Raw genomic sequence first — 27,932 nt, 5'->3', positions numbered from 1 at the left:
GGTTGACGTCTGGGTGAACCTGTTGTAAACCTCGCCGACGTCACGTTGTGTCAATGCATTCTGAAAAGGCAGCACAGTTTCAACATCTGGCAGAGGGGTCTTTGGTAAGAGGAGGTTTACTAGGCTGATACCGGAGTTGAGGGGGTTGAGCTATGAGGAGAGGCTGAATAAACTAGGCTTGTACTCGTTAGAGTTTAGAAGAATGAGGGGAGATCTCATTGAGACGTATAAAATGATAAATGGGATGGATAGGATAGAGGTGGAGAGACTCTTCCCACTCAGAAAGGACAGTAGGACTAGGGGGCACAGCCTCAAGATAAAGGGGGGACGGTTTAGAATGGAGTTGAGGAGGAACTTCTTCACTCAAAGGGTGGTGAATCTCTGGAATTCTCTGCCCTTTGAAGTGGTGGAGGCTGCCTCGCTAAATATTTTAAAGATGCGGGTTGATGGGTTTTTGATAAGCGAGGGGATTAAGGGTTATGGGGAGAGGGCGGGAATGTGGAACTGAGCCACGACAGATCAGCCATGATCTTATTGAATGGCGGGGCAGGCTCGAAGGGCTAGATGGCCTACTCCTGCTCCTATTTCTTATGTTCTTATGTTCTTATATTCAAATGCATAAAAATCAGGTTCTTGTCCATTACAGACGTGAATCTGATTACAGCGCCTGTAACGGACGATGAAAATCAAAAGTCATGATCTCACCAGCAAGATTCACGGCTTTTGAGATTGCTGGATATTGAGCCAACCCTGTGAATGACGAACGCAGGCTCAAGATCCCGCCCATTATGTTACATCAGTTCAAATCTTATTGTGATTTCTACTGCTAAGATCCTCTCCTACTCTTGCTTCTTCTCTCTGTTCAGGTTTGTCATCCATTACAAGATTCATGGCAATTACTTGGCAGACTTCATGGGGGGGTATCGTCCCACCCTGTCCACCACGGGAATCATGGCGGATGGGGGGCAGATCAATCAAAGGTCTGTTGATCTCGAGTAGGATTTTCCGGTCTTGGGCAAACACAGCTGGAAAATTCCACTCCTTGTGTACCAAGTGAGAGAGGAATCCTGTTTAGACTGTGAAACCTGATTTCCTTTTCTCCTTTCACTACTCCTTTCTGCCAGTTTATCTGAGGGTAGTTGAATCTTCCATTAATTTCCTATAATGGCTGCACACTGTAGCTTTTCCTTCACAGTTCTTCCTCCAATTTAGTGGTCTAAAGTCTACCTCTATTAGAACGATAGCTTCCTTCTTCTAAATCAGTATTCATATAGTTTAGCCTACCATTAGTTCCATCCTTTTTTTATTCTTTTGGAGTGACAGCCAACAAAGCTGCACTAAACATTTTGAACAAAACACTTTCACAGCATTTTGAAGACCGCATTATGTAAATTAGATTGTACAGAGTACTGAGTTCATGAATGTGAATGCTTTCAACTGTTGGCAGTAACATGGCAAAAGGGAAAATATGAAACTTCTCTCATATAAAGGATTTGGAAAGAGAAAGACTTTGTGACAGAGTGCAGCAAGAGAATAAATGCATTTCGAGTGACTTAATTTGATGAATCTGTCTTTATTGAATTGAAAGTTAGAAACTGCCAGTTGTGCTCTTCCTGCTCTGGCAGAAGGCTACTAGCTCGAACATACTATTTTTTGATATAACTACTTCAGTAGAAATCTTCCAAGGCATCCTTATCAGTCTCATAGGAGGGATTTAAGGGCTCATTCTCCTGCAATCATTGTTGTTGAGTGGTCCTCATAGGAAGCTATCTAAAGCGGATTTAGAGTCAAATACTAGAAGTGACATGGACAGCATTTAATCCAGGCAATAGAGGACATGTCCATCAGCTGGAGAGCTTTTGGGATAGGCCTGCCGGTATTAAGGGCCCTCAGGCACTTAAGTGAACAGTGACGATCAAGGATCCCAGGGACCAAAGTCCGGAACCTGGAGTGGGAGAGTGAGAATCCGGTCATTGTGGTACATGTGGGTGCCAACGACATAGGCAAAATGCGAACTGAGGATCTGGGGAGGGAGTATGAAAAGCTGGGAATGGAATTAAAAAGTAGAACCAACAAGGTGGTTATCTCTGGGCTACTGCCTGAACCGAGTGCAGATGGGCGTAAGGTTGACAGGATTAAGGAAGTGAATGGGTGGCTCAGGGATTGTTGTGGGAGGAATGGGTTTGAATTTATGGGGCATTGGCATCAGTATTGGGGTAGGTGGGACCTGTTCAGGAGGAATGGGGTGGGTCTGAACCGTGCTGGGACCAGAGTCCTGGCGAATCGTGTAAAGAGGACTGTAGACAGGGCTTTAAACTAATTAGCGGGGGGGGAGGGTGCGAGGGTAGGTGACATTAAGAGGCCTAAAGTTAAGGAGAGGGTACAGGTAAGGGTAGAGGCTGAGGATGTCCCAATAATAAAGGGAGTAGGGGGCGTGAATATGGTTGGTGGCGTTCCGGCAAATAGGGTCCAGGTGAAGGCTGGGATGAAGGCACTTTATCTGAATGCGCGAAGCATTCAGAATAAAGTGGATGAGCTGGTGGCGCAGATCGGCACAAATGGATATGATCTGGTGGCCATTACAGAGACGTGGCTGCAAGGTGACAGGGACTGGGAGCTGAATGTCCAGGGGTATCAAGTGTTTAGGAAGGATCGGCGGGAGGGAAAAGTGGGGGGCGTATCTCTGCTGATTAAGGATAGCATCAGGGTGGTAGCAAGGGATGATATTGGAGCCAAAGAGCAGAAAGTGGAATCATTGTGGGTAGAGATTAGGAACAGCAAAGGGAGGAAGACGCTGGTAGGTGTCGTCTATAGGCCCCCGAATAATGATCTGGAGGTGGGGCGGGCTGTTAACGCGCAAATAAGTGCGGCGTGCAGGAATGGGACAGCCGTGGTTATGGGGGATTTCAATCTGCATATTGATTGGTCGACCCATGTTGGACGCGGTGGGCTCGAGGAGGAGTTCCTAGAATGATGCCAGGATAGTTTCCTTGAACAGTGTGTGTTGGAGCCGACGAGGGAGCGAGCTATCTTGGATCTGGTGCTATGTAATGAGGCGGGTAAAATCAGGGACCTTGCGGTGAAGGATCCTCTTGGGGAGAGTGATCATTGTATGGTGGAGTTTCTGGTGCAGATGGAGGAGGACAAAGTGGGTTCCCGGACACTTGTCCTTTGTTTGAACAGAGGGGAGTACGGTAGGTTGAGAGAGGAATTGGCGAATGTGGACTGGGGGAGCGCGTTGGAAGGTAGGTCTGCTGGGGAGCAGTGGAGGATCTTTAAGGAGATCTTTCTTGGTGCTCAGCAGAAATTTATTCTGTTGGTTAAAAAGGACCGTAGGAGGAGAGGTAATAAGCCATGAATAACGAAGGAGGTGAAGGAAAGTGTTAAATTAAAAGCGGAGGCGTTTAGAGTAGCTAAGAGTAGTGGGCGAGAAGAGGATTGGGAGAGGTTTAAATGTCAACAAAGATTGACAAAGAAATTGATAAAGAAGGGTAGGAGAAACTATGAAGCTGGGCTAGCGCTTAATATAAAAAAGGATAGCAAGAGTTTTTATAAGTATATAAAAAGGAAGAGGCTGGCTAGGGTGAACATTGGACCGTTAGAGGATGAGAAGGGGGACTTAGTGGTAGGGGATGGGGAAATGGCTGAGGTCTTGAATAACTTTTTTATTTTGGTCTTCACGGAGGACGACGTGAATAATTTGCCGGGTGTTAGAGATGGAAAGGTGGTAGGACTGGAGGGTCTCGATGACATTACTGTTACTAGAGAGGCGGTGCTCGACAGACTGGAGGGGCTGATTGTGGACAAGTCCCCAGGACCGGATGGAATGCATCCGAGGGTTCTGAAAGAAATGGCAGAGGTGATAGTGGATGCCTTGGTGGTAGAGCAGATGCAGCACGGTTTCGTTAAGGGGAAGTCGTGTCTGACGAATTTACTGGAGTTCTGTGAGGATGTGTCTAGGGCGGTGGATAGAGGAGAGCCGGTGGATGTGGTCTTTCTTGATTTTCAGAAGGCGTTTGACAAGGTACCTCACAAGAGGTTATTGCAGAAGGTCAGGGGACATGGAGTTGGGGGTAGGGTGTTAGCGTGGAGAGAGGACTGGTTGTCAAATAGGAGGCAGAGAGTGGGGGTCAATGGGTGCTATTCAGATTGGCGGTTGGTGACTAGTGGAGTGCCCCGGGGTCGGTGCTGGGGCCTCAGCTATTTACCATTTATATAGATGATCTGGAGGAGGGAACCAAGTGTATGGTGTCGAAATTTGCTGATGACACCAAGATTGGAGGAACGGCAAATTGTGCGGAGGGTGTGGAGAGTCTGCAGAAGGATCTAGATAGGCTGGGCAAATGGGCCAGGAACTGGCAAATGGAATTTAATGTTGGCAAGTGCGAGGTGGTCCACTTTGGTAGGAATAATGGTAGGAAGGATTATTACTTACGTGGAGAAAAACTGCAGCAGGCGACGGTGCAGAGAGACCTCGGGGTCCTTGTGCATGAGTCGCAAAAACCCAGCTTGCAGGTGCAGCAGGTGGTCAGGAAGGCAAATGGGATGCTGGCCTTCATAGCGAGGGGGATTGAATATAAAAGTAGGGAGGTCTTGCTGCGGCTATATAGGGCATTGGTGAGGCCGCAGCTGGAGTACTGTGTGCAGTTTTGGGCGCCGTACTTACGCAAGGATATTTTGGCCTTGGAGGGAGTGCAGAGGAGGTTTACTAGGCTGATGCCGGAGTTGAGGGGGTTGAGCTATGAGGAGAGGCTGAATAAATTAGGCTTGTACTCGTTAGAGTTTAGAAGAATGAGGGGAGATCTCATTGAGACGTATAAGATGATGAATGGGATGGATAGGATAGAGGTGGAAAGACTCTTCCCGCTCAGAAAGGACAGTAGGACTAGGGGGCACAGCCTCAAGATAAAGGGGGGGCGGTTTAGAACGGAGTTGAGAAGGAACTTCTTCACTCAAAGGGTGGTGAACCTCTGGAATTCTCTGCCCGTTGAAGTGGTGGAGGCTGCCTCGCTAAATATTTTTAAGACGCGAGTTGATGGGTTTCTGATAAGAGAGGGGATTAAGGGTTATGGGGAGAGGGCGGGAATGTGGAACTGAGCCACGACAGATCAGCCATGATCTTATTGAATGGCGGGGCAGGCTCGAAGGGCCAGATGGCCTACTCCTGCTCCTATTTCTTATGTTCTTATGTTCTTATGTTCTATGCCTCAGAAGCTTTCAGTCAATCATAGACCAGCAACTGCAGTGTTGGCAACGCTGGTGGGAGGAGTGATAACTGGCTGGAGTGTACACACCTGCAAGGCACACACCAGTGGCCCAGCATCACCAAGGAACCAAAATCCAAAGATGGTTGACAACAGGACAGGTGGTCACAACAGGAAGGGGAAATCACACGGGAAGGGGGAGAAGGCTTGTCCTAAGAGCAGCTCTCAGCAGGCTACTCCTTCCCAAGGTCAAGTTCCTCAATCAGGCAATTGAGCAATCCCTTCACCTAAATGCCATTCCAGAAATCAGAAGCCATGCTATGACTCCAGACCTACAGCAACTGTCCTCTGAAAATGCCCAACAAACAATTCAGTTCAAAGGCAATTAGCGATGGACAACAAATACTAAAGCTTGCATCCCAAAAAAATTTTAAAAATTTGCGTTTCGGGATTCCTGTGTAGCAGGATGAGGCCCTGAAAATGAGAAATTATCTGTGTGTTCATGAGACTTCATACCCTGGATTTATCTGGGCAGAGGCAAGGAGGTAACAGGTACCCCACTTTCAAACTCACCTTGAGGAGAACTTTCAAATCCATCCATGGTGTTTTATTATCTCTCTGCATCATCAACCAATGATATTTTTGATAAATATTTAAGTGGTTGCAGATTGCTTTAAAAACTGATCCCATGGTTTGATGGTGATTCATTAGGGCGTTGCACAGGCTGCTGTTTTACTTTCAGTTTGTCCTCTGTAAAGGCAGCAGCTCATTCAATAAATCTGTTGTTGCTAGTTTGAATCTATTTGTACAAATCATATATTTTAGTTTTGTTTAAAACCCAACCCTTAACAAAGGGTATTAGAATTCATATATCCACTCATGTGTTCTCTAGAAATGGAATATATACAAGGACGCAACCTGTTCTTGATAATTATCTTGCTCTACTTAATTATGAGGTTTTATTTTTATGCTGTAATTATTTTTAATTCTCAGTACACATTCCAACACCCAGAATAATAAGTAATTTATCCTAGTGCACCTGTAATTAGCTGTAATCCATAGGGGACAATATCTGTTTCAGAGAGAGACAATTGATTGTAGCTTGACAGGTATGATTCCACATCAAGCATGGCTGACCAAGCATCTCTCGAGCTCTTACTGCCTGCCGTGCTCACGTTGGAAGGATTAGCAGCTTGATCATCATGAAAATAAAATACTGCAGATACTGGAAATCTGAAATCAGAACAGGGAATGCTGGAAAAGCCCAGCAGCTCTGGCAGTATTTGTGGAGAGCAGAACAGAGTTAAAGTTTCAAGTCCGTATGACTCTACTTCAGTGCTCTGAAGAACTCATACAGCCTCAAAACCTTAATTCTGTTTCTCTCCACAGATGCTGCAAGTTGGTCATAGAATCCCTACAGTGCAGAACGAGGCCATTCAGCCCATCAAGTCTGCACTAAGTCTCTGACACAGCATCATACCCAGGCCATTTCCCCCACCATATCCCCATAAACCCATATATTTACCACAGCTAATCCCCTTGATTTACACATCTTGGGACATGAAGGGGCAATTTAGAATAGCTAATCCAACTAACCGGAGGAGCTCACACGGACAAGAGGAGAATGTATAAACTTCACACGGACAGTCAATTAAGGCCAAAATTGAACCGGGTCCCTGGTGTTAGGAGACAGCGCTAACCATTGGCCACCATTCCGCCCTGATCATCAACCTATTTGGTCAGGTCATAAATGCTCCTTCCATGGTCAACAAGGCTTAGATGTTCTGATTCAGAGGCAGGAACACTACCCACAAGACCCTTCTCATTCAGCCTAGTAGGGCATGCAAGACAGTTTCTTTATTGTGCAACGTTCTTATTACCTGGTTTGATGTTAAATAGCGGCACTCACCTCGTAAGTTACGGATGAAATCTTCCAGCATCATTTTTCGATCGGGTTTAATGTTGGGGCTGTACATGTCTGTGTTAAGCAAAATGATAGCAAAGGCTAAGATGAAGATGGTATCTGGATTGTGGAACTGCTGAACCACGTCTGGGTTGCACATGCAATAACGTTGACTGAAAGAAACAGACAGAGTTATTAATAACAACAGGAAGCATACATTATGAGTGACTTGCTGACTCACTCTTTACCAATGCTGAAAATGGACCAGCAGCCTATAAAACCCAACACATACTTTGCAGTAAAATTGACAGTATTAGATAAGATAATCCTCCATATATAGGAGACAATCCTCCAGTGGGATTTGTTACATTAAACTAATGAGTTTTTTTTGTACTTGGTTTAATTAAATTCTTAGTAATTTGTCTGATGCGTCAATGAAGTTCCTATTGTACAGTTCATAAGGAGATGCAAGAAACGTCAGTGACTTTTTTGACATTCAACCAAGAAATCCTTCTGTCAATGACACTATTGTCATTCTAATAGAAGTGCTTTTCGGCTCTTTACTGTGCTGAGGTTGTTGAACAGATTAGTGATGCTACATATAGACATCACATGGACAGATTCATTTGTTAGCAATGTGCGTTACTGAGCTTCTTACATTAGCCAAAAACAAGATAGTCTGTTGTGGCTTATATGTGTTTGTGTGGGAAGGTGATTTTAAATCTTGTGAAATGCTGTTGCAGTCCGGTTCGGAGCCAAGGGAACCCTCATCCAATTCTTCCTGCAGCTCTGAAAAATTCAGATCAACAGTCAGCATTTGAGAGAAAATGGATTTATCTCATGTAGCCTTGTATATGGTAGGCAGGGTTTTTATCTAGATGAGAGTGCGGGGATGGCAGTAGTGGATAACTTAAATCCACCCTTTAGGTCAGCATTTTGTTTTTGCCAAGAGCCAGAGCAGGCAACTCACCCAAGGTAAATAATTGGCCAGTTAAACCTTCCTCTTATTGATCAAAACAAAATACTACAGATACTGGAATCTGAAACAAAAATAGAAAATGCTGGGAAATCTCTGCAGGTTTGACAGCAACTGTGGAGAGAGAATAGCGCCTCAAGCCTCTTAATAGGCTTTTTATCAGTTTAAGGACCAGTTCTGAATTCTCTTTGTAGGGTACAAGAGACAAGCACATTGGGAACACAGAAGGAGCAAGAGGCAGCGTCGAAGAGTGAAGCCTTAGGCAACCAGCCAAATGGCATGAAAAGAATTATCTATCTTATTTCTTCACTCTTGACAAGGGCATTTAGGGTTGGGGTGGGTCTGAGTGGGTCCCTCTCCTTACAAACCTCATGGATTTCTAAGGTATCAGGAAGGCTGCACACTTCAATGACAGAGTAGGAAGGACATAATAGTAAATGGGATTAAGTACTCTGAGTTTGGATTGACTAGTGATGAAGAACAGCATCTGCAAAATCAGAGGCAGGACCTTGCAGGACAACAGAGGCACAGGCATGAGTAATAAGTGGCTGGAAGGCAATGAAGCACAAAGCCAAATGTTGGGGCATTAGTGCTGAAGAAAGCTGTGTCTGGCCATTCAGGTGGCTGCTGCCTTGTGTACCCTCATTGAAGGTCATCCAAGGATTTGTAGGACCTGTTACCATGGCCTTCTCATACTTGTAAAAGTCGCAGCGGCCTTGCATTTCTTTGCAACCATATCTTTGGACAGCGAATGGGACTCTGGGCCAATTAATTTCCTTCCCGAATAAAACAGCAACATATGCGTGTTGTCCGGGGGGCGGGGAGAGGGGGGGAACCCAGGCGTTAATGTGATGTCCAGGTTCCAATGGTGGAGTGGCAAACCTGCCAGGAAGTCAAGACTAAATCCAGTATTTAGATCAAGCAGATTGGAAAATGTTGGGATAAGGAGTGAGATGGTGGACGGATGAGACAGAGAAGGGGAGAAGGGAGGGACAAGGTGCAAGAGGGATCTGAGAAAGGGAGGTAGAGGCAGGGAAGTGGAGAATGGGAGAAGAGGCTGATTAGTGAACAAATCTCAATTCACTGCAGCAGGATGCAGCCGGCATGAACAGTGATACGATTCTGGCCAAAGACAATTATTTTAAATTCTCCACTGAGCTGTGGCTCACATAGTCTCTCAAAAATTAATCTTTAAAACCAGGCAATTTCAGATCAACCCTGGAGCATTGGCAACTCTGCTCAATGAAGAACTACGAGTTACAGCATTCTGCATTGATTTCCACAGCTAATGAAACACTGAGGTTCAAAATTCTAGTGAGAGCTAAGAACACCTTGTTCCTTTAAAACAATTAGCATCTCTGGAATCAGAAGCAACCATTTTTATTTGTGAAAAATATTTATCTTGAACTGAATCCAATGCTATACAGCACCCGAGTCTCTGATGCTCAGTGGTTCATAATTTGCATTGCTGCATCCTCCCTGAGTACACTGAGGTGCAACCACCTAAAAAGCCAAATAGCAAAGCTGCAATGCTCTCCAGCTACAAAACGCAGACAGGGATTAGTATCCGTATTTGCTCTGCATGCTGCTCATTTTCCAGACGCTCTTTAGATGCTTACCTCAGGGAAACTGATTGCCATCATGTCAAAAACAGCAAAGGCATGCAGGAGCCTGCCTGCCTGTTGGTCCTATACTCCGAATGCTTCCTACTTTGGATGTCTTGCAGAGGGCCGGGAGGGTGGGGGTGTGGTGGCGGGGTTCGGTCATTGCACATTTTCAAGACCGAGATTGATAGATTCTTGGGTTCTAAGGGAATCAGGGGATTATAGAGATAGGAGGGGAATGTGAAGCTGTTGCTGAAACTTAGCCCTGATCCCATTCAATGGTGGAGAATTTTCGAGGGGTAAATGTGGGAACTGGTAGTACACAGAGGATAGGATAACAGTGATTTTCTGTCAAAATCTATTCAGCTGACCAACAATTATCCCATTAAAACAGATGCTGAATTATGCTTTGAGACGTGCTTCCATGTTAGCTGCAATAACTACATTAATCCCTGAAGACAACTTAAAAATGGCATTTTAAGCCCAGATTTTGACTAATTCCTGCTCCTGGAATCATATCCTGCGATATATCTAAAAAACAATAAATTATGTTCTAATTTGTACAGTTCATAAATGAGATACAAATTTAAACAGAAGGCCAATACTTTTCTCTGAGTGGCCAAATCTGTTTAACTGTGTATTGAAATCAGCTTGGTTAAGAGATTTTATCCAATTGCCATTGTCAGTACCATCATTCTAACCTATCAAGCTACTCTATAGTGCCCTGTAACCATCATTATTATATGGGCTCAAACTGATTTCCAAATCTGAAATGGAATTGTTAGCCCTAGTTGATAAGAATTGAAATAAAAATAGAAAATACTGGAAATACTTCGTATTTCCATTTTCTTTCAGATTTCCAGCATCTGCAGTATTTCATTTTCATAGTACCAAATATTTATTTCAGCCCTTTTGGATTTACCATCATTTTTTTGGAAGGCAATACATGTAGCTTGGAGGGAAAAGGGAACTGCCTTTTTGGTCTTCACTGCTATTATTTGAATTACATTTTCTACTATTCAAATTGATCAAATAGAGTCATAGGATGGGATTTTCCGGCTGCTTTTGTCCCAAGACTGGAAAATCTTGCCCGAGGTCAATGGATCGTTACATGGCCTATGTCCTACCCACCATGATTCCTGTGGCGGGCAGGACGGAAAAGTTCCACCCAGAGAGCCATACAGCAATATAACCTGGAAATAGGCCCTTCGGCCCAACCGGTCCATGCCGATCACTGTGCCCTCCCAGCTAGTCCCAATTGTGAACTTCCACAACCTGATGTTCAGTTGAGGTGACTGCACTGACTTCTCCCAGAATGCCCCTCAGTGAAGTTTTGCTGCTGCTCTCCAATCTGTAATGAAGCTGTATTGACACAGCAATGTCTTTAGTTGTTCTACTCTTTCAGCAATGTAAAATCTCCTTGCCAAACTGTTAGCCAGCTAGAACTGATATCACATTATCACAAGCCAACACAGGACAACTTCATGCAACCCCTGCCCAAAGAGAGTCAAGTGACAGGTTGACTCTGAATTCAAAATCACTGTCATCTGGTTCGAAAAGCAGTGTGAAAGCTTAGCTGGCACGCCGTTCTAAAATATTTACAAGTGACTGGGTTGAAAACTGAATATGCTATTGCAGTTATTGTAAAAGGTTCCAAGTCACTTCAAGTGGCCATTCTTGATTTTATCTGCAATCCATCTTTGAAGAAGAATCATTCTCATTACCTAAATGCTTCAATGAGTCGCTCAACCTTCTGTGCCTCTCCTTGTACTCGGATATGAGCCTGAAACTTCCGCAGAGCTTCATCCAATTCCATGTTAGAAAAATCCATCTCATCAACAACGCAACTAGAAAGAATCAGAAGAAGAAATAGTCAATCGATTCCTCCCTTTGGGGAGTGAATTCTATATTAGTGTTTAAAATAGGCTATGGGTTGTGGACAGCATTGCGGAGCCACCCACCTCATCAATCAACATCTTAAATGTATTGCAGTGAAGTTTCAATAATCAGTAACCACCACCACCCCCCCAACCCCATTGGGATTCATCCAATTTCCATTCCATGGCAACCAATACAACATTCTATTGCAATACAATCACATTCTTGAAACCTGATTGATTTTGATAGATATCAGCGAAAGTATTATTGAGGTGCAAATAATGAGATATATGTTGTACAACGTTTCCCATATTTTCTGTCTTCTTGTGGCATGATCATTCATGTTTGAACAGAATATTGTATAAATCATATTGTGCTGAAGAGGCCCTTCATCCCATCATGTTTGTAATAGTATGCGAGAAACACCTGAACTCCCACCTAATTCCATTTCCCAGCACTTGGCCCATATCCCCGAATGTTATGACATCCCAGGTGCTCATCCAGGTACTTTTTAAAGGATGCAAGGCAACCTACCTCTACCACCCTCCCAGGCACTGCATTCCCCAGATTGTCACAACCTTCTGGGTAAAAAAGGTTTCCTCACATCCCCCCTGAGTCTCCTATCCCTCACCATGAACCTTTGTCCTCTCGTGACAATTAAGGGGAACAACTGCTCCCTACCCGCTCAGTCCATGTCCCTCATAATCTAGTACACCACAATCCGTTCGCCCCTCAGTATTCTCTGCTCCAATGAGAATTTGGTGTTACGTTAAGTGAAAAATGACCAAAGTGACATTGAATAGTAGGGAACTGCCTTCCCAAATAATATTCTGAATTGGAAGAAGAGAAAACACAGGCCAACTCACCCTTTACTGGCAAATCCTTGCAAGGGCACAGTGTTTCTTTGGGTACCTCTCCTAAGTGGCCAATCTTCCAGCATGACTCTGGACAGTGAGTTTGAAAAGGATTTTTGACAACTCACAACAACGATCAATATTGTTCTCCCTTAACTTGCAAACATATAGGACTGCATTTTCTGGCTTCGAAATCTCCAGAAAATCCCACCTGACATCTTATACCTTTCCACGGTCTGCCCCTCGCCCGCTCCAATTTCAGTGGTGGACGGAATGGTACAATTTGAACCGTACACTTTCAGGTCAGTTGCTGAATCATAATCATGAGGGAAAACCACATTGATTATTGGGCCAATTATACTACTTACCTCTGTCTTGGCTGAAAACAGCCAACTTGCACAGATCAAGAATCAGGCATGGAGTCTCTTTGACATGTGCAGATCAACTGGTTAGGCCACTGAGTAGTTGAGCTATCAGAAATCTTGCAACATTATTTACAATAGGAGGCCAGCAAGAGATGTCAAGGAAAGCTGTTGTCATCCAGGAAAAATAAAGGGCTAACCAATGTCATGAGAATTGTTTGCTGTTGCTATCCAAATAATATGAAAAGCCTTTCAGTAGCATACAACATCTCAGGGTTCAAATGATACACAGCGAGTATTTGTATTGTATTTTTCTCTGTGTGAAACCAGTAAGGTTCTTGTGAAATAGTGTCTTCCAAAGAGAATTGATATGTGTCTACATATTCGTAAAATAATATCATACAAAACATCTATGTACGTATGGAATGCGTACAATGCCTGCATACTAATGTCCTGGCGTTTGGACTGATTATGGTCTCAACTCTGCATTCTTCCTACTCCCCCATAACATTTTTTATTAGTGTCGCAAGTAGGCTTACATTAACACTGCAATGAAGTTGCTGTGAAAATCCCCTAGTTGCCACAGTCTGAAACCTGTTTGGGTACACTGAGAAGAATTTAACATGGCCAATGCACTTAACCAGCATGTCTTTCGGACTGTGGGAGGAAGCCAGAGCACCCGGAGGAAACCCATGCAGACACTGGGAGAATGTGCAGACTCCGCACCAACAATGACTGAAGCTGAGAATCAAACCCTAGTCTCTGGCACTATGAGGCAGCAGAGGTAGCCACTGTGCCACCGTGCCATTCCACAATTTGGCTCACTTGATAGACAAGAATATTTATTTCTGTCTAAGAATAAATCATTGATCTTGCCTGCACTGCTTCCTGGGAAAGCAAGGTCCAAAGATTCGTGACCTAAGAAAAAAAATCTTTTCATCTCCATCTTAAATGGGAGATCCCTTATTTTTGAAATGTGCCCTCTAGTTTTAGCTTCCTCCACAAGGGAAAACATCCTTTCAGCATCCACCCTGTCAAGTTCCCTCAGGATCTTATATGTTTCAATAAGATTGCTTCTCGCTTTTCTAAACTCCATTGAATACAGGCTCAGCCTGTTCGATTTTTCCTCATAAGCTCCCCTATTCCCAGGTGAATCAATGGCAATGATGTGATACCAAAGGAGAAAATATGAAGTATGGGGAAATAAACTCAAAAACTGCACTTGTTCTCACCTTTTAAAACACCATCAAGCTGTTCTCTGCAGTTCTCAATTATTTCATCTTCAGAAGATTCTCAATGCTTTTAGTTTGTAACAGACGTGCTTTCAGAATGTATGGTTTATTTAGAGCATTATTATTTTCAAATTGGGATACACCAGGCTAGCAGTGAGATACCAGCGTGCCTGCATTTTTCAAAACAGGATAGGTGAGGAACCTCATCAGATAAAACATGGGAAATAGCAGCAGGAGGAGGCCAGGTGCCCCTTGAGCCCCACCTGTTCTTCAATAAGATCATGGTCTTTTTGTCATCTCCACTTTCCATACTATTGCTATATCCCTTGGATTGAATGCTGCCAAAAGGGCTATCATAGTTCTGAACGTTTTCAACAGTTGGGCATCTATAGCCCTATGTGATAGAGAATTCCAAAGATTCACCACCCTTTGAGAGAAAAAAAATGTCCTCCTCTCAGTACCAAATAGCAGACATCTTTTCCTGAAATAATGACATCTAGTTCTGGACTGTCATGTCAGGGGAGCCAGCCACTCAGTATCTACACCATCAAACCATCTAATAATTTAATATGCTTTACTGAAATCACTTATCATTTTTAAACCCCAGCGAACATCGGATGAGAATGTTGTCCTATAAGTGGAGATAGAGTAAAATGGGCCTAAGAATCAGTTAGTCACCCGCGCACACACATAGAACATTTACTCCATAGTTTTCTCAATCTCATTCTTGTTATGTTAATTTGGAGGATGTTCTGAAGAGATAGCAACATTATCCATAAAGAACACTTATTAAGACTTATCCAGCTATTAGACTTGATACATTTATGGCCACAACTGCAATAGGCTGCTGCATTTAAATCAATGTTTCATAGATGTTAATAGAGGATAACTGTTTTACAAAAAAGCTAGCCAGAGGAATGATGAAAATGTTTCTTTTTACCAAGGAAAATCTTGAGTTTCCTGAGGAGGAGGATAAATGGAATTGACCATTTTTATAACAGAGGGGAATTTTCCTGATGGTGCAACTGTGAAAAGAGGCAATGCAAGAAATGGCAAACAGAATGAAAGCAGGGGTAACATGGACAAGTGTTTAGGACTGGGGAAGAATATCAAGGTGTACTTCCCACCTGATTCCCCCTGAAAAGCAAGGAGATTCTGCACTATGTTTGTACTAAGCAGTCAAATTACAACATGGTGCCTCACCAACAAAGTGCTCTTAAAAACATTGGCCCCAGTCTTTAGATTTAACCCAACTATATTATTTAAGATTCAACCCCAACTGGATGCAGACAAAGGCTAAAACTTGCCTCTGCTAACTGGTTTGTTCCACATCTGTTCACTTATTCACTCTGGCACTGCTCACAACTTTCAAGCATAGACTTCTTCGACCAAGCCCACTAGCATCCATGTTTTATCTCTGCTGATACAGACTGTGCTTCATTTCACAATGCTACCCAATGTTGTCAATATTCTTTTTTAGTTTACATTGTATTTCACAGCATGAAAAGTCATTGTCCTTGGTGGTCATGGTACTAATATATTAAATAAAATCTCAGTTTAACATGATGAATTATTAAGGAGAAATGTTTTTCAGGCTGGAGAAAGATTTGTAGTGGAGTTACTTAGGAGTTAGTCTTGAGACTTTTGCTTGCATTCTACATCTTGGTGTTCAGGACACAATTTCAAAGTTTGCGGATGGTACAAAACCCAGAAATACTGTGAACAATGAGGAGAATAGTGTAGAACTTTAAAAGGGTAGAAAAATATGTGGAATGGGCGGGCAGGTCATGTTCAATGCAGAGAAATGTGAAGTGATTCAATTTGGTAGAAAGAGCATTGAGAGGCACTATAAAAGAGGAGGTATAATTCTAAAGGGAGTACAGACACAGAGGGACCTGGTTATAAATGTGCAGAGGTCGTTGAAGGTGACAGGCCAGGTTGAGAGAACAGTTAATAGAGCATACAGCTTCCCAGATTTTGTTAATGGGATATAAAGTGCAAATGCACAAAGGTTGTGTTGAAGGTGTGTCAGTCATTAGTTCGGTCCCTGTTGGAGTATTGCATTCAGTACTGAGCATCACACTTTGGAAAGGATGAGAAGGCATTGAAATTAATGCAGAAAACATTGATGAAAATGGTTCCTGGGGAGAAGAACTTTAGTTATGAAAATAGATTGGCGAAGAGGGACTATGTTTCTTTGAGGAAAGAAGGCTGAGAGGAGATACAATAAACGAATTTAAAATGAGTGCAGTGAACAGAATGTAGAATCACAGAATCCCAACAATGCAGAAAGAAGCCGTTTGGCCCATCGAGTCTGCACTGACAACAATCCCACCCAGGCCCCAACTTCATCACCCAATTTATTTACCCAGCTAATCCCTGACACTAAGGGGCAATTTAGCATTGCCAATCAACCTAACCCGCACATCTTTACTCTGTGGGAGGAAACTGGAGCACCTGGAGGAAACCCACACAGAGATGGGAAGCATGTGCAAACTTCACACAGCAGTGACCCAAGCCAGGAATCGAATCCAGTCCCCTGGTACTGTACAGTGCTGACCGCTGTGTCACACTGCTGCCGGCGAATTAAGGGTAGAGTTTGTCCCTATCTACAGATATGGAGAAACTGTTCCCACTCATGAAAGGATTGGGGCACAAATTTAAAACAATTAGTAAAAGAAGAAATAACATGAGGAGAAACTTCTTTACAACGCAAGTGGTGAGAGTCTGGAATTAGCCCGTTCTCTGAAAAGGAAGAACATGCAGGGTTATAAGGAAAAGGAGGGGGACTGGAATGAGGTGAGTTTTCATTCAGAGAAGTAGTGCAGACATGATGGATCAACATAACCTCCTATGTGCCGTACCAATTCTGTAAAATGCTATGACAACTGTACCCATCTCTGTACATACGATCACTAAGCAACTGTAGAAGGTATGGAAATAAAGTCCATTTCTAGATATTAAGGCTGCAATCTAACCTTTACACACTGGGCAGATGAGCAGGTAAGATCACGAGAAAGTTGAGAAATGGCCTGATTTCTCACCTCAAGCAACCTTACCCACACCAGCTATCCGGCAAGATCAACCTCACGCCTGAAAATGGTGTGAGGTTGATTGTATTATTTAAATTCTATTTAAAATACAATTTAAATATTACAAGTGAGCTGCGGATGCAATCATCTGGCTTCAGTTGCATCTGTGGCCTTGGCAATGAACATCCTCACCGGCAAGGATCATATATGGTCCCCAATAATGGGAACCAGATGTGATGGCTTTGCCACTAGGCCCCTCTGGGAGGTCGGGGGTGGGGGAGGGGTGCTGCTTAGGCTGGCACTTCCCACTGGGCACCTTGCCATTGCCAGCCTGGCAGTGCCCACTGGGAACTGGGCACTGCCAAGGGGGTGCGGTGGACCATTGCACATTCTAACTGCAATCAGGGAGAGGGGACACTGCACGCTCTGCAACTGATGATCAGTCAGTCCTTGCACAGGGGGTTATCGGCTGCAGGGCCCCACGATAGCAGGGGAGGAAGTTTGCTGGGGTGGGAAGATCAGACGGCCCATGTGGGGTTGGGGGTGGGGAGGGAAATAATCAGTTGGTGATGAGATGGGAAAATCAGATGGCCCGTGCAGGGGGAGTGGCGGTGATGTAAAATTGGCCAGGGAGGCCTGTGGTAGCTGGGTGAAATCATGCGCATTGGTGCTGTCTGCTGCTATCTGCCAGGTTTTGATGAGCTTAGGCCCAGCCTGCTCCCCCTGCTGGCAGGAAAGAGATTTGATTTTTTTTCACAGAGTGTGTAAGATTCCATTTTCTATTTGCCCTGAAAAAGCAACAGGGTTCTCTTATGTTTTCACACTGACACTTAGAAATTTTTTGGTAAGATCACTCATCTCCAACACCACCGCCCCCCCCCAACCCCGCCATCCCTCACCTGCATGTTTCTGCATCCTCAATAAGACATCATGCAAGATTCAGAGATTATCGCTACTGGCCTTCATAGGTCGCAACGCAAAATCTCTTCCAAAGCAGCTCCATGTTCAATGAAGTATTGTCATCATAAAGTTCATGAATATTGTTTACCATTTCCAGGGACTGGAGATTGGCTGGATGCAGTCACATTTTCAGGAAGTGGTTCTGCCCCCCTTTTGTGACCGAATCCAAGTGAGAAATTGGCGACAATAAGTTTAGGTGAATGTGCTAACCATTATGTCATGTATATTGTTATCCTGCCCACATGAAACCAGTGGGTTTGATACTGAAATTTAGGAGGAAATATGAATCAAAAACCACCCATCAGGAAGTTAATAGAATTGTCAGAATATGTTACCTGTGCATCCCATCAATTTTTCTTCTCCATTGTGTCTTTTAAAGTTAGATATATGATATATGAAATACTGATCCCTGAAACTAATGTGTAAGAGGTACTGGTGGGGAGGAATGATGGAGTTGGACTTGATCCTGAGTAAATAAGAGTTCAGTTGTTTCCCTCTCACCATACATCAAACCATTCCAGAAATATTGTACTTGCTTACACTGTCGGGGATGAGATATTAAATCCGCATCACAGAAGAGCACAGCTCAGTCAGAAGGATAAACCTGCAGCCCTATCAGCTCCAAATAAAAAAAAATCAAATATTATCCTCCGGATCACTTCGGCTTAATCCAATCTCTGTAACCCGCTCCTCTCCATCTGCGAGATTGCTCTGGTGCACTGAAGCCTCGACTTAGAGCAAAAAGCTCATTGTAATGAGCTGCTGATTCCAACTCATCGAAAATATAGTAAATGAGAAAAGGCAGTGGGCTGAAAATCACCAGCAGCTGGCAAAGACAGAAGCAGCAGACAATTAAAGGGCAAAAGGCTCCATTTCTACTTGTTAATAAAAATTATTGTTGTTTCGCTTTCACAATTTAGACAGAATTATTGATCTGAGCCAGATTTTATTTCAGCATGTTTTGTTCTTTAAATGGTTCATGCAGACATCTTCCTACTAAAACCTGCTTATAAATACTAATACAAAAATGTATTGTTTTGAAATCATATGTAATAAATCCATCGGAGTTTAATTTCCTCCAGCAGCACTCGTCCCTCTGTGATTGTATGGAATTCTTTTGCGTTCACTTTTAGTATAAACTCATTAAAGTAACCATATTAAAGATATGTTATATATTAGCCCTGAATTTTCTGTCTGACTTTGAGCCTCTTGGTCAGAAATACATCTGATTTCTGGGTTATGGGAAGAACAATGGGCAGGAGCTTACCAGTGCAGGGGCAGCATTGGGGGTAGATGGGGGGGATGGACATTTTGTAATGTGCATGTCATGTCTTATGCCCAAAGCATGCTTCCCCCAATCAATTTTGCCAGGGACAGGCTGAGATCTGCGTCAGCTATAAGTGCCCACTTTGAAGAAATTTAGCATAGCCAATCAACCTAACCCGCGCATCTTTGGAATGTGGGAAGAAACTGGAGTACCTAGAGGAAACCCTTGCAGACACAGAGAATGTGCAGATTCCACACACACCGGGAATTGAACCCAGGCCCCTGGAGCTTTGAGGCAGCAGTACTAACCACTGTGCCACACTTCATGGATGTTTTCGTTCTGGAGGAAGGTTTGTAGTGGGAGCTCCTAGGGGTTGGTGTTGAGACCCTTGCTTTTGTTGATATATCTTAATGACCTAGAGCTTGATGCACAGAATAGAACAGCATTGAAGATCGACAGTTAGTGTAGAACTTCAAAAGACATAGATAAATTGGTGGAATGGGTGGACAGGTAACAGATGAATTTCAATGCAGAGAAATGAGAAGTGATTCATGGTCATAGAAAGAACATGAAGAGACAATATAAAGTAGGCGTACAATGCTAAAGAGGTTGCAGGAAAGAGGGACCTGGGAGTATGTGTAAATAAGACATTTTGAAGGTGGCGGGACAGATTCAGACAACAGCTAATAAAGATGCAGTATTATGGGTATTATTAATAGCAGCATAGAATATAAGAGCTACTGGTTAGGTCTGAGCTGAAGTGTTATGTCCAGTTCTGGATGCCCACTTTAAGTATATGAAAGCATTGAAGATAATGCAGAAAGGATTCATGAGAATTGTTCCTGGGATGAGGAGCGATTGCATAGTGAAGAGGATAGTCTTGGATTGCAGGAGGATATAAATGGGCTGGTCAGACAGGCTCATCATTGACAAATGGAATTCAATCCGGATAAGTGTAGGGTGATGCACTTGGGCAGGGCAAACAAGACAAGGATACACATTATGAATGACAGAACCCTGGGAAACACCAAAGATCAGGGGGATTTTTGTGTGCCTGTACATCGGACGGGTGGCTAGAGTGGCTGAGAAGGCATATGTTATACTTGTCTTTATTAGTTAAAACATAGAGATTAAGAACAGGGAGGTTATGCTGAAACTATATAAAATGTTGGTTAGGTCACAGCTAGAGTATTGTGTGCAGTTCTGGAATCCACATTATAGGAGGGATGTGATAGCACTGGAAAGGGTGCGCAGAAGATTTACCAGGACATTGCCTGGGTTGGACAGTTTTAATTATGAAGATAGATTGGATAGACTGGGGGTGTTTTCCTTGGAGCAGAGGATACTGAGGTGGGGGGGCGGGGTATATAATTGAGGTATATAAAATTATGAGGGGCATAGATAGAATAGATGGGAAGAAATGTTTTCCCTTGGTTGGGTGGGGGGGAACAAGGTCATAGATAAGGTAAGAGGTTTAGAGAGGATGTGAGGAAAAATTTTTCACCCAGAGGGTGGTGGGAATCTGGAACTCAGTACCTGAAACAATGGTGGCGACAGAGACTCCCATAAAATTTAAAAAGTATTTAAATGTGCACTTGTATTGCCAAGGCATACAAGCCTTTGGACCATGTGCTAGGAAATGGGATTAGAATAGCTGTGTAGCTTGTTTTTGACTGGCACAGATGCAATTGGCTGAAGGGCCTTGTTCTGTGCTGTAAACCTCTATGACTCTGCGACTAAGTTGAGCCTGTTTTCCTTGGAGAAAAAAAATGAGAGGAGATTTGATAGAGGTATTCAAAATCTTAAGGAGCCTGGACAGCGTAGATAAAGAGAAAATGTTGCCCCTCGTGAAAGGATCGTGAACAAGAGAGGACATAGATAAAGAAGCAACGGTGATATCAACAAAATGTTTCTCACACACTGAATGGTTAGGGTTAGGAATGCCCTGTTTGAGGGTGTGTTAGAGGCAGGTTCGTCGAGGCAAAGGGCTGTTATACGTAAGGGAGGAATGTACAAAGTTACGGAGAGAAGGTGGGAGAATGAAATGAGACAATTTGCTCATTCAAAGAGTTGGTGCTGATATGATGGATCAAATGGCTTCCTTTGAGCCTGTGGGTGGAATTTTACAGCAACTTCATGGCAGAAGTGGGGCCATTACATGTGGCAAGCTGCTCAAAGGTCATTGGTTTCAGCGGGACCAGAAAATCCCACCAGCAAGACAGCACGTAAAATTCTACCCTGTGATTCTGCAAAAGGGAAAAGTTAAAGAGTGAATCCTTTTGGTCCTTTTCACTTACTGATAATTGGTGAAGAATGGCACAATCTGGGAGTTATGTAACATGATGCAGACAAACCAAATGAAATCAAAGTGGAACAAAAGAGGTCTCCATCTTTGAAGATCTCCAAGATGTTGATGAGGTAAAAATAGAAGCTGGCTTGTGTATCTGCTTCTATCTCTGATAATGCAAACTGGCAGCTCCGCTTGAAACTATGTCAGAATCTCCTGGAGGCAACAGCACCTTTGAATAACCAATGCTAATACAGAGCAGATTATTGTGTTTTGGTGAGTTTTAACAACCTCCAAAGTGAAAGTGTTTACTAAATCAGAGCTGACATTTCTTCAGCTTGCTCATTAATCAGTATTAGCGCTTGTGAACAGATCATTAAGGACTTGGTTAGGCCCCAAACTGACAATGACAAACAGTCCTCTGGCCCTACTTTGTGCTTTAAAAGTTCCTCAAACTCACTGTCAATGATTCATTCATTTAAATACCTCCTGACCTTGAAATTCAGTGGCGGTTGCACCGGTCTTCTGCTGTAACTTTGGTGGGAGACGATCCCCAACTCCTTTTAATTACTGAAATTAATCTTTGTGTTCAGGCTCAAGTGTTCTATCCAAATGAATGTTCATTATGTCAACACTAAAACACTTGAAACATTATAGCCACACAACAAACTCATATCAGGTGGCCTCTTGCAGACCAACATGCTCAAAGTTGGCTTTCCTAGATGCATTCTTTCTGAAAGCTCCATGATCTATTCCCAGAAAGGCTCTTGCTGTTCCAGGGAAACCCTAATTATCCCTTGCACTAAATTCAGAATCTTCTCCTTTGATATATGTCACCTGATACTCCCTCCTTACAAACCTCCAGGCTATGATATAATGGCTGTTTCTATAATACAAAGGAACAGAAGACACGTTGGCTACTTATCTGTATGTTTCCTGCTCCTCACTGTTACAACCAAACTGTGAAGTTCACACCTTTTTTAACTTGAAGACAACCCAGGAGACAAACAGATTAAAATGGATGGCTTGACTCAAAACTGAGAATGATTTAATTAGGAATTATAACAAAGCAGGTTCTCACAGAGACTTGGACCACGGCACAGTGGCACAGTGATTAGCACTGCTGCCTTACAGCGCCAGGGATGCAGGTTCAATCCTCAGCTTCAGTCACCGTCTGTGTGGAGTCTGCACGATCTCCCCGAGTCTGCGTGGGTTTTCTCAGGATCCTCCGGTTTCCTCCCACAGTCCAAAGATGCGTGAGTTAGCTGGTTTGGCCATGCTAACATTGTCCCTTAATGTCAGGGGACTAGCTAGGGTAAACGTATGTGGTTATGGGAATAAGATCTAAGTGTGATTGTGGTCAGTACAGATTCGATAGGCCAAATGGTCTCCTTCTACACTGTAGGATTCTATGAAACATCAACTTCTCTGGAGGAACATCAACTCAGTGATGCTCTGCAGTCCGTACAAACAGTGAAAAAAACGGTTGATGATCCTTTGTTGGATGTTCTGGTGAGTACATTAATGTTCGGATTCAAAGCCAGTATTTTTTTAGACAGTCTTTAGCTAAAAGAGGAACTAAAGCCCTAGGTGTCTTGGAAAGTGAGCTGCAATTTTAGATTTCTGACTGTGCCTTCAAATTTCTGGGAAATCAGACTGTGACCTCATTTTGCTCAGGAAACAAAGGTTGATTGAAATCAAACAGAGAACAGAGCTCAGAGAACAGATTTCAGCAGCAGTTTAGTGCATGTGGACTGTGGAGATTTGTGGTTGGGGCAGTTGAAAGAAGGAAACCCAAAGGTTGAATTCGGCAGCAGGGAAAAGAAAAGCAAAGTAACTGCTGCAGATTCATTTATTTTTCCAAGAGCTATTAGCTAGAGCTGGGCGTATTGATGAAGAATGTGCCTATGGGTTGCTTGGGAGCAGCTGTTAGGGGAGAATCAGATGGTTAATGGCAGCATAGAGATAGGAACAGGAAGCCTACCTAAGGAAGGCAAGGGTTTGACGGAGCATGATGCCACATGTGCGAAGGGAACAGAGATAGATATACAAATCTATCTCTGCTGCACTGTATGCAATGTGCAGTTTATGGTTTATATTATATGATAAATCATGTTTGACTCATGTTGACTTTGGTTTGACTGCAACGGTATAAGTTATCAAAAGAAAGGTAAAATCCTGTCCATCAGTTTCGTCCATTGAGATCAGTTGGTACGTTTGATGCTTTTAGATTATTGGTCTCCATGAGAATCATAACACATACAGTATGAAATTATTGTACACTTTAGGTAATTTCAACTTTCAAAAGTCATGTAATGCACTTTGTAAATTTTAGGAGTAAAAACTTTTCAAATCAAGAGCAGGTTTAGCATCCTTGCACACAGTTCTGCATCCTTGTGTTTTAATCTTTTGTATTTTTTTCAATATCATTATTTCTAAATTTCCTTAAATTAAGTTTGCTGCAGCTGCTCAACATCATGGTATTGTTTTATGATTTTTTTCTGTTTTTAATTGAATGCATAGTACATGAAATAAGAAACTAGTTGTGTCATTGTACAGTGAAGTTTTACATAGGGAATGACAGCTTGCTGATGGAGTCATATTAAGCTGCAAGTCCGCTTCAAAGATATTATTACCACCAAAAGCAAAAACCAAGCACCTTTATCAGCAGAACACAACAATGAGTTATTGCTATACTCAAATAGCCAGATGTTTGCCTACCTTGCTTGCATCATCTGCTGTAGCAAGAGGCAGCCAATCACAGAATCATAGGAATGTACAAGACAGAAGGAAGCTGTTTGGTCCATTGTGTCTGTGTTGACTGACATATAGCCATTCAGCCTAATACACTTTCCAACTCTTTGTCCATAGTCCTGCGGATTCCAACACTTAGCAAATATTTAAGTAATTTTTAAACATTATAAGGCTTTCTGTCTCTATCACCCTTTAAGTCAATGAGTTCAAGGTGCCAATCACCTTCTGTGTAAAAGAATTCTTGCTCAAATTCCCTCTAAATCTCCTACCTCTTACCCAATATTTATGTCCCTTGGATATGGATCCCTCAGAAAGGAGATAGGACCTTCTTAGCCACTCTATCTAGACCTTACAATTTTATACAATTCAATTCGGTTTCCCTTCTGACCCCCTCCCCATTGCATCTCCCCCAGCCCGTCAATCACTCCATGGAGAACTATCCTGGCCTATTCAATCATTTCCCATAACTTAAATTCTTCAGGTCAGGCAACACTTTTGTAAACCTGCGCTATCCTCTCAATGTAATTGCACCTTGCTTATAGTGACCAGACTTGTATATAGCACTTTAGATGTGACCTGTTGTTTGATACAGTTTCAGTATAACCTTCCAGTTATTGTATTCAATATTGAACTAATAAAGGCAATTTTTCTGTGTACTTTCTGGGCCACCTTCTGTACCTGTCCATCCACCTTCAGTAATCTGTGGACGTGCATTCCACAGTTGCTGCATTCTTCCACATTTCTTAGTTTCTTACCATTTATTACGTATTTCCTGAACTTGTTGACTTGTCCAAATGCATTATGTCATATTTCTCCACACTGAAGCACATTTGCCACCGTTTAGTCTATCCGACTGGTCCATTAATACCTTCCTGTAGTCTACAACTACAGGAAGATAGCAATAAAGTTTACTTTAACGTAAATCAAAAGTATAGGTCACACAAGAGGGTTAGTGTAACGGCCTTTTAATGAGGGATAGAAGTGAGGCTAGTAATGCAAATCAAGGGTCGCTTGTGGGTATGATTTTCTCTAAAAAATCTATAAAGAAAGACTCTGACAATGGTGAAGTGTCAAGATTGGTGCTAAGGGCACTGCACCACCCAAGCCTTGGCACAACAACACAAACTTGGGTCACTTGGGAGCAGAACCTTTGAATAAATGGAAAGACTATCAACATTTAATCTATAGTTTCTGGCATACATACATTCAACAATGCACCATGCTTCCTCAGATAATGGAATATTCTTGCCCACTTACCAACAACAAAAAAACAATCCTGACTCTACCACAGATCCTGACTGCACCTGCCTTATTGAATGGTCATGGTACCTGCAAATTTCATGATGCACCAATGATTCTGTTACTGTTTTTTAGCTGTGGCCAAATGTACACCCATACGCACTCCTCCAATTAAATTAAGCTGAAGAAGTTGTTCAGTTCTTGGTCCCAACAGAGTACGCTTGCAGTGCACTCTTCACTAACTCTGCTTCATGAACCAAGATCTTCCCTATGATGGATAGCCCCTCTAAAGAAGACATACTCCATTTAAGTGCAGTGTTCAAGCAAAATTGTTTTATGTATTGCTATGATGCAGGTTTTTAAGAAGTCCCCATGCCCACATTCCTGAATTCGATGAAAGTGCTGTGATAGTGGTTTGCTCTTCTTCCAGCAGTAATTTTTATGCTTTTAAATTTTTTCTGAAAAGCGTCTTGCGTATGTCCCAAGGACAGATCATCTGCCACAGTGCACTTCAGATAGATGCAGCAACAGCACAAAAACCCATCATTGTACTCATACGGTCAGCCACCAGTCCTTGTAAAAGCAATTTTAACTATTTATGAAGACTGCAATATTCTGTTTGGCCATGCGACTGAACTTTTTCACCAAGCGGTAACTTGTGTCATTTTCTACAGAATCCTTTTAAGGATCAAATTGTCCTAATGGCCTCTTGGTCTCTGAGCTGTTAAATGGAAGATGGTGTGGGAGGGGCAGGGTGGAAGATGGTGCAAGATGTTGTCATTACTTACTCCAAAACATCCCTGTTGAATTGTTTCTTGCTGTTGCCAAGAAATTCCCCAATCATCTGACGGCTCAGCCCTTTCCGCTGTAGCAGAAAGTGGGCAACCCCAATTGCTGTGTCAGGGATGAATCCACGGGCGATCAGGAACTGAATTCCTTTGTCAGGATTTCTGAAAAATAATAAGAAATTGAAAATAAGAATGGTATTGAAGGTAACTAAGAGAAGACAGTGTACAAGGCTTATGAGGTGTACTGGTGGTATATCTAACGGCTGCTTTGTTGAATACACATTACAGCCAGGGAGTAATGCCTGCGGCCCACAAAAATCAGGAAGTCAACAGACATGCATCAACAATAACAAACAAACATATCTATTACTTGCACTGTTATTAATGTTCATACCTGATGTATTATGGGTTCTTTGTGTGTCTTGATGAGATCTTGGGACTTGTATGTTTAAACATGATACCTTTATTGATAATCTTTAACTAGTTACAGCTTCCAGGTTACTGTCTTGCATGGTGTTGCTGCCTTGCAGGCTTGCTGCTCTCTCTGGGCCAATTACCACGAGACTTTATACATCATACTATGGACAGTGCCATTCTCCCGTCCCACATAAGTCCTTGTTCTGCCAAGTGCCATTACAATGGCATGCACATAATATCACAACATCTCCCTTTCTCTCTAAAAGAAGCTTTCTGCCCTTCCAACAGAATACAGTAATACATCTTTACTTGCTACCTCAGCCCCCCATCTCAAGACTCTCACCTTACTTTTACATTTGTTCCATATTTCGATCAGCTATGTTTGTGGAATGGTAGTAATTCCCTGTATTTTTGGTATTTGTGTTCAGGTTAGAAACTCCAAGGTGTTTTATGAAGCATAAGTTTTGCATCTTGAGTTTGGCTAGGATAAGCAGGAGATATTCCACTTCAGGTGTGATTCAAAAGACCCACCAGGGAGCTTTTATCAAACAAAGTTTTGTTTAAGAATATAGTTAACATGTATGGAGAAAAAATTAGCAATAACTTCTAACAATTACAAACAAAACTAAAACAATCACAGTAATGTATAACCCTTAATGAATATTTATAAGTTGTCCCAATCAAACCAACCACCATAAAAAAAACCCTTTAAACAGGTTCAACACAGCGTAGACTAAGGCTCACGTGATATTGGGATTGACGCCATTAGTTGAATTCTGCAGTCAAATGCCTTGAGATTCAGAACAGTTTGAAGACGGGACAGCTTACCAGAACACCAGACAGACTCTGGTCCAACTCCCAACAACAGCAGATTTTCAGAAAAGCAAGATCATGCTTTCAGCAAACCAATAGAATTTCCAAGAGAAAAAACAGAGAGAGACTTCTCTATCAGCTTGATGCTACTAACACTCCAACTTCCCAGACTGAAACTGAAAATGAACTCCTGCACATAGTTTTTTCCTCCTCCCAACAATGACAATACCTAAGGCAGTGAGCGTGAATTAAAAAAAAAATTCTCAAAGGCACATTAACTGATGTTGGTTACTTGCTACTTGGTTATCTCCATTTGATTTGTTTTTTGTGCTTCTCCTTATTGATAACTCTTTTAATCATTA

The 27,932-nt window shown here is 42.7% G+C and overlaps 1 protein-coding gene across 3 annotated transcripts in view; it reads right to left on the bottom strand.

Moving 5' to 3' along the window:
- LOC145344127 (IQ motif and SEC7 domain-containing protein 3-like) overlaps nucleotides 1-27,932 on the bottom strand; it is a 436,903-nt gene that overhangs the window by 92,756 nt on the left and 316,215 nt on the right. For all 3 annotated transcript variants that reach the window (XM_080190991.1, XM_080190994.1, XM_080190992.1), the window contains exons 5-7: nucleotides 26,341-26,502; nucleotides 11,412-11,534; nucleotides 7,114-7,280 (exon numbers count right to left, since the gene is read on the bottom strand). In XM_080190991.1, coding sequence (XP_080047117.1) covers nucleotides 7,114-7,280; nucleotides 11,412-11,534; nucleotides 26,341-26,502 — 452 coding nt within the window. The remainder of the gene's footprint in view (nucleotides 1-7,113; nucleotides 7,281-11,411; nucleotides 11,535-26,340; nucleotides 26,503-27,932) is intronic.

This window comes from Carcharhinus amblyrhynchos, chromosome 6, assembly GCF_965287045.1.
Source record: "Carcharhinus amblyrhynchos chromosome 6, sCarAmb.v2.hapA, whole genome shotgun sequence".
Taxonomy (NCBI): domain Eukaryota; kingdom Metazoa; phylum Chordata; class Chondrichthyes; order Carcharhiniformes; family Carcharhinidae; genus Carcharhinus; species Carcharhinus amblyrhynchos.
This window is presented reverse-complemented; position numbering and strand designations above follow the sequence as displayed.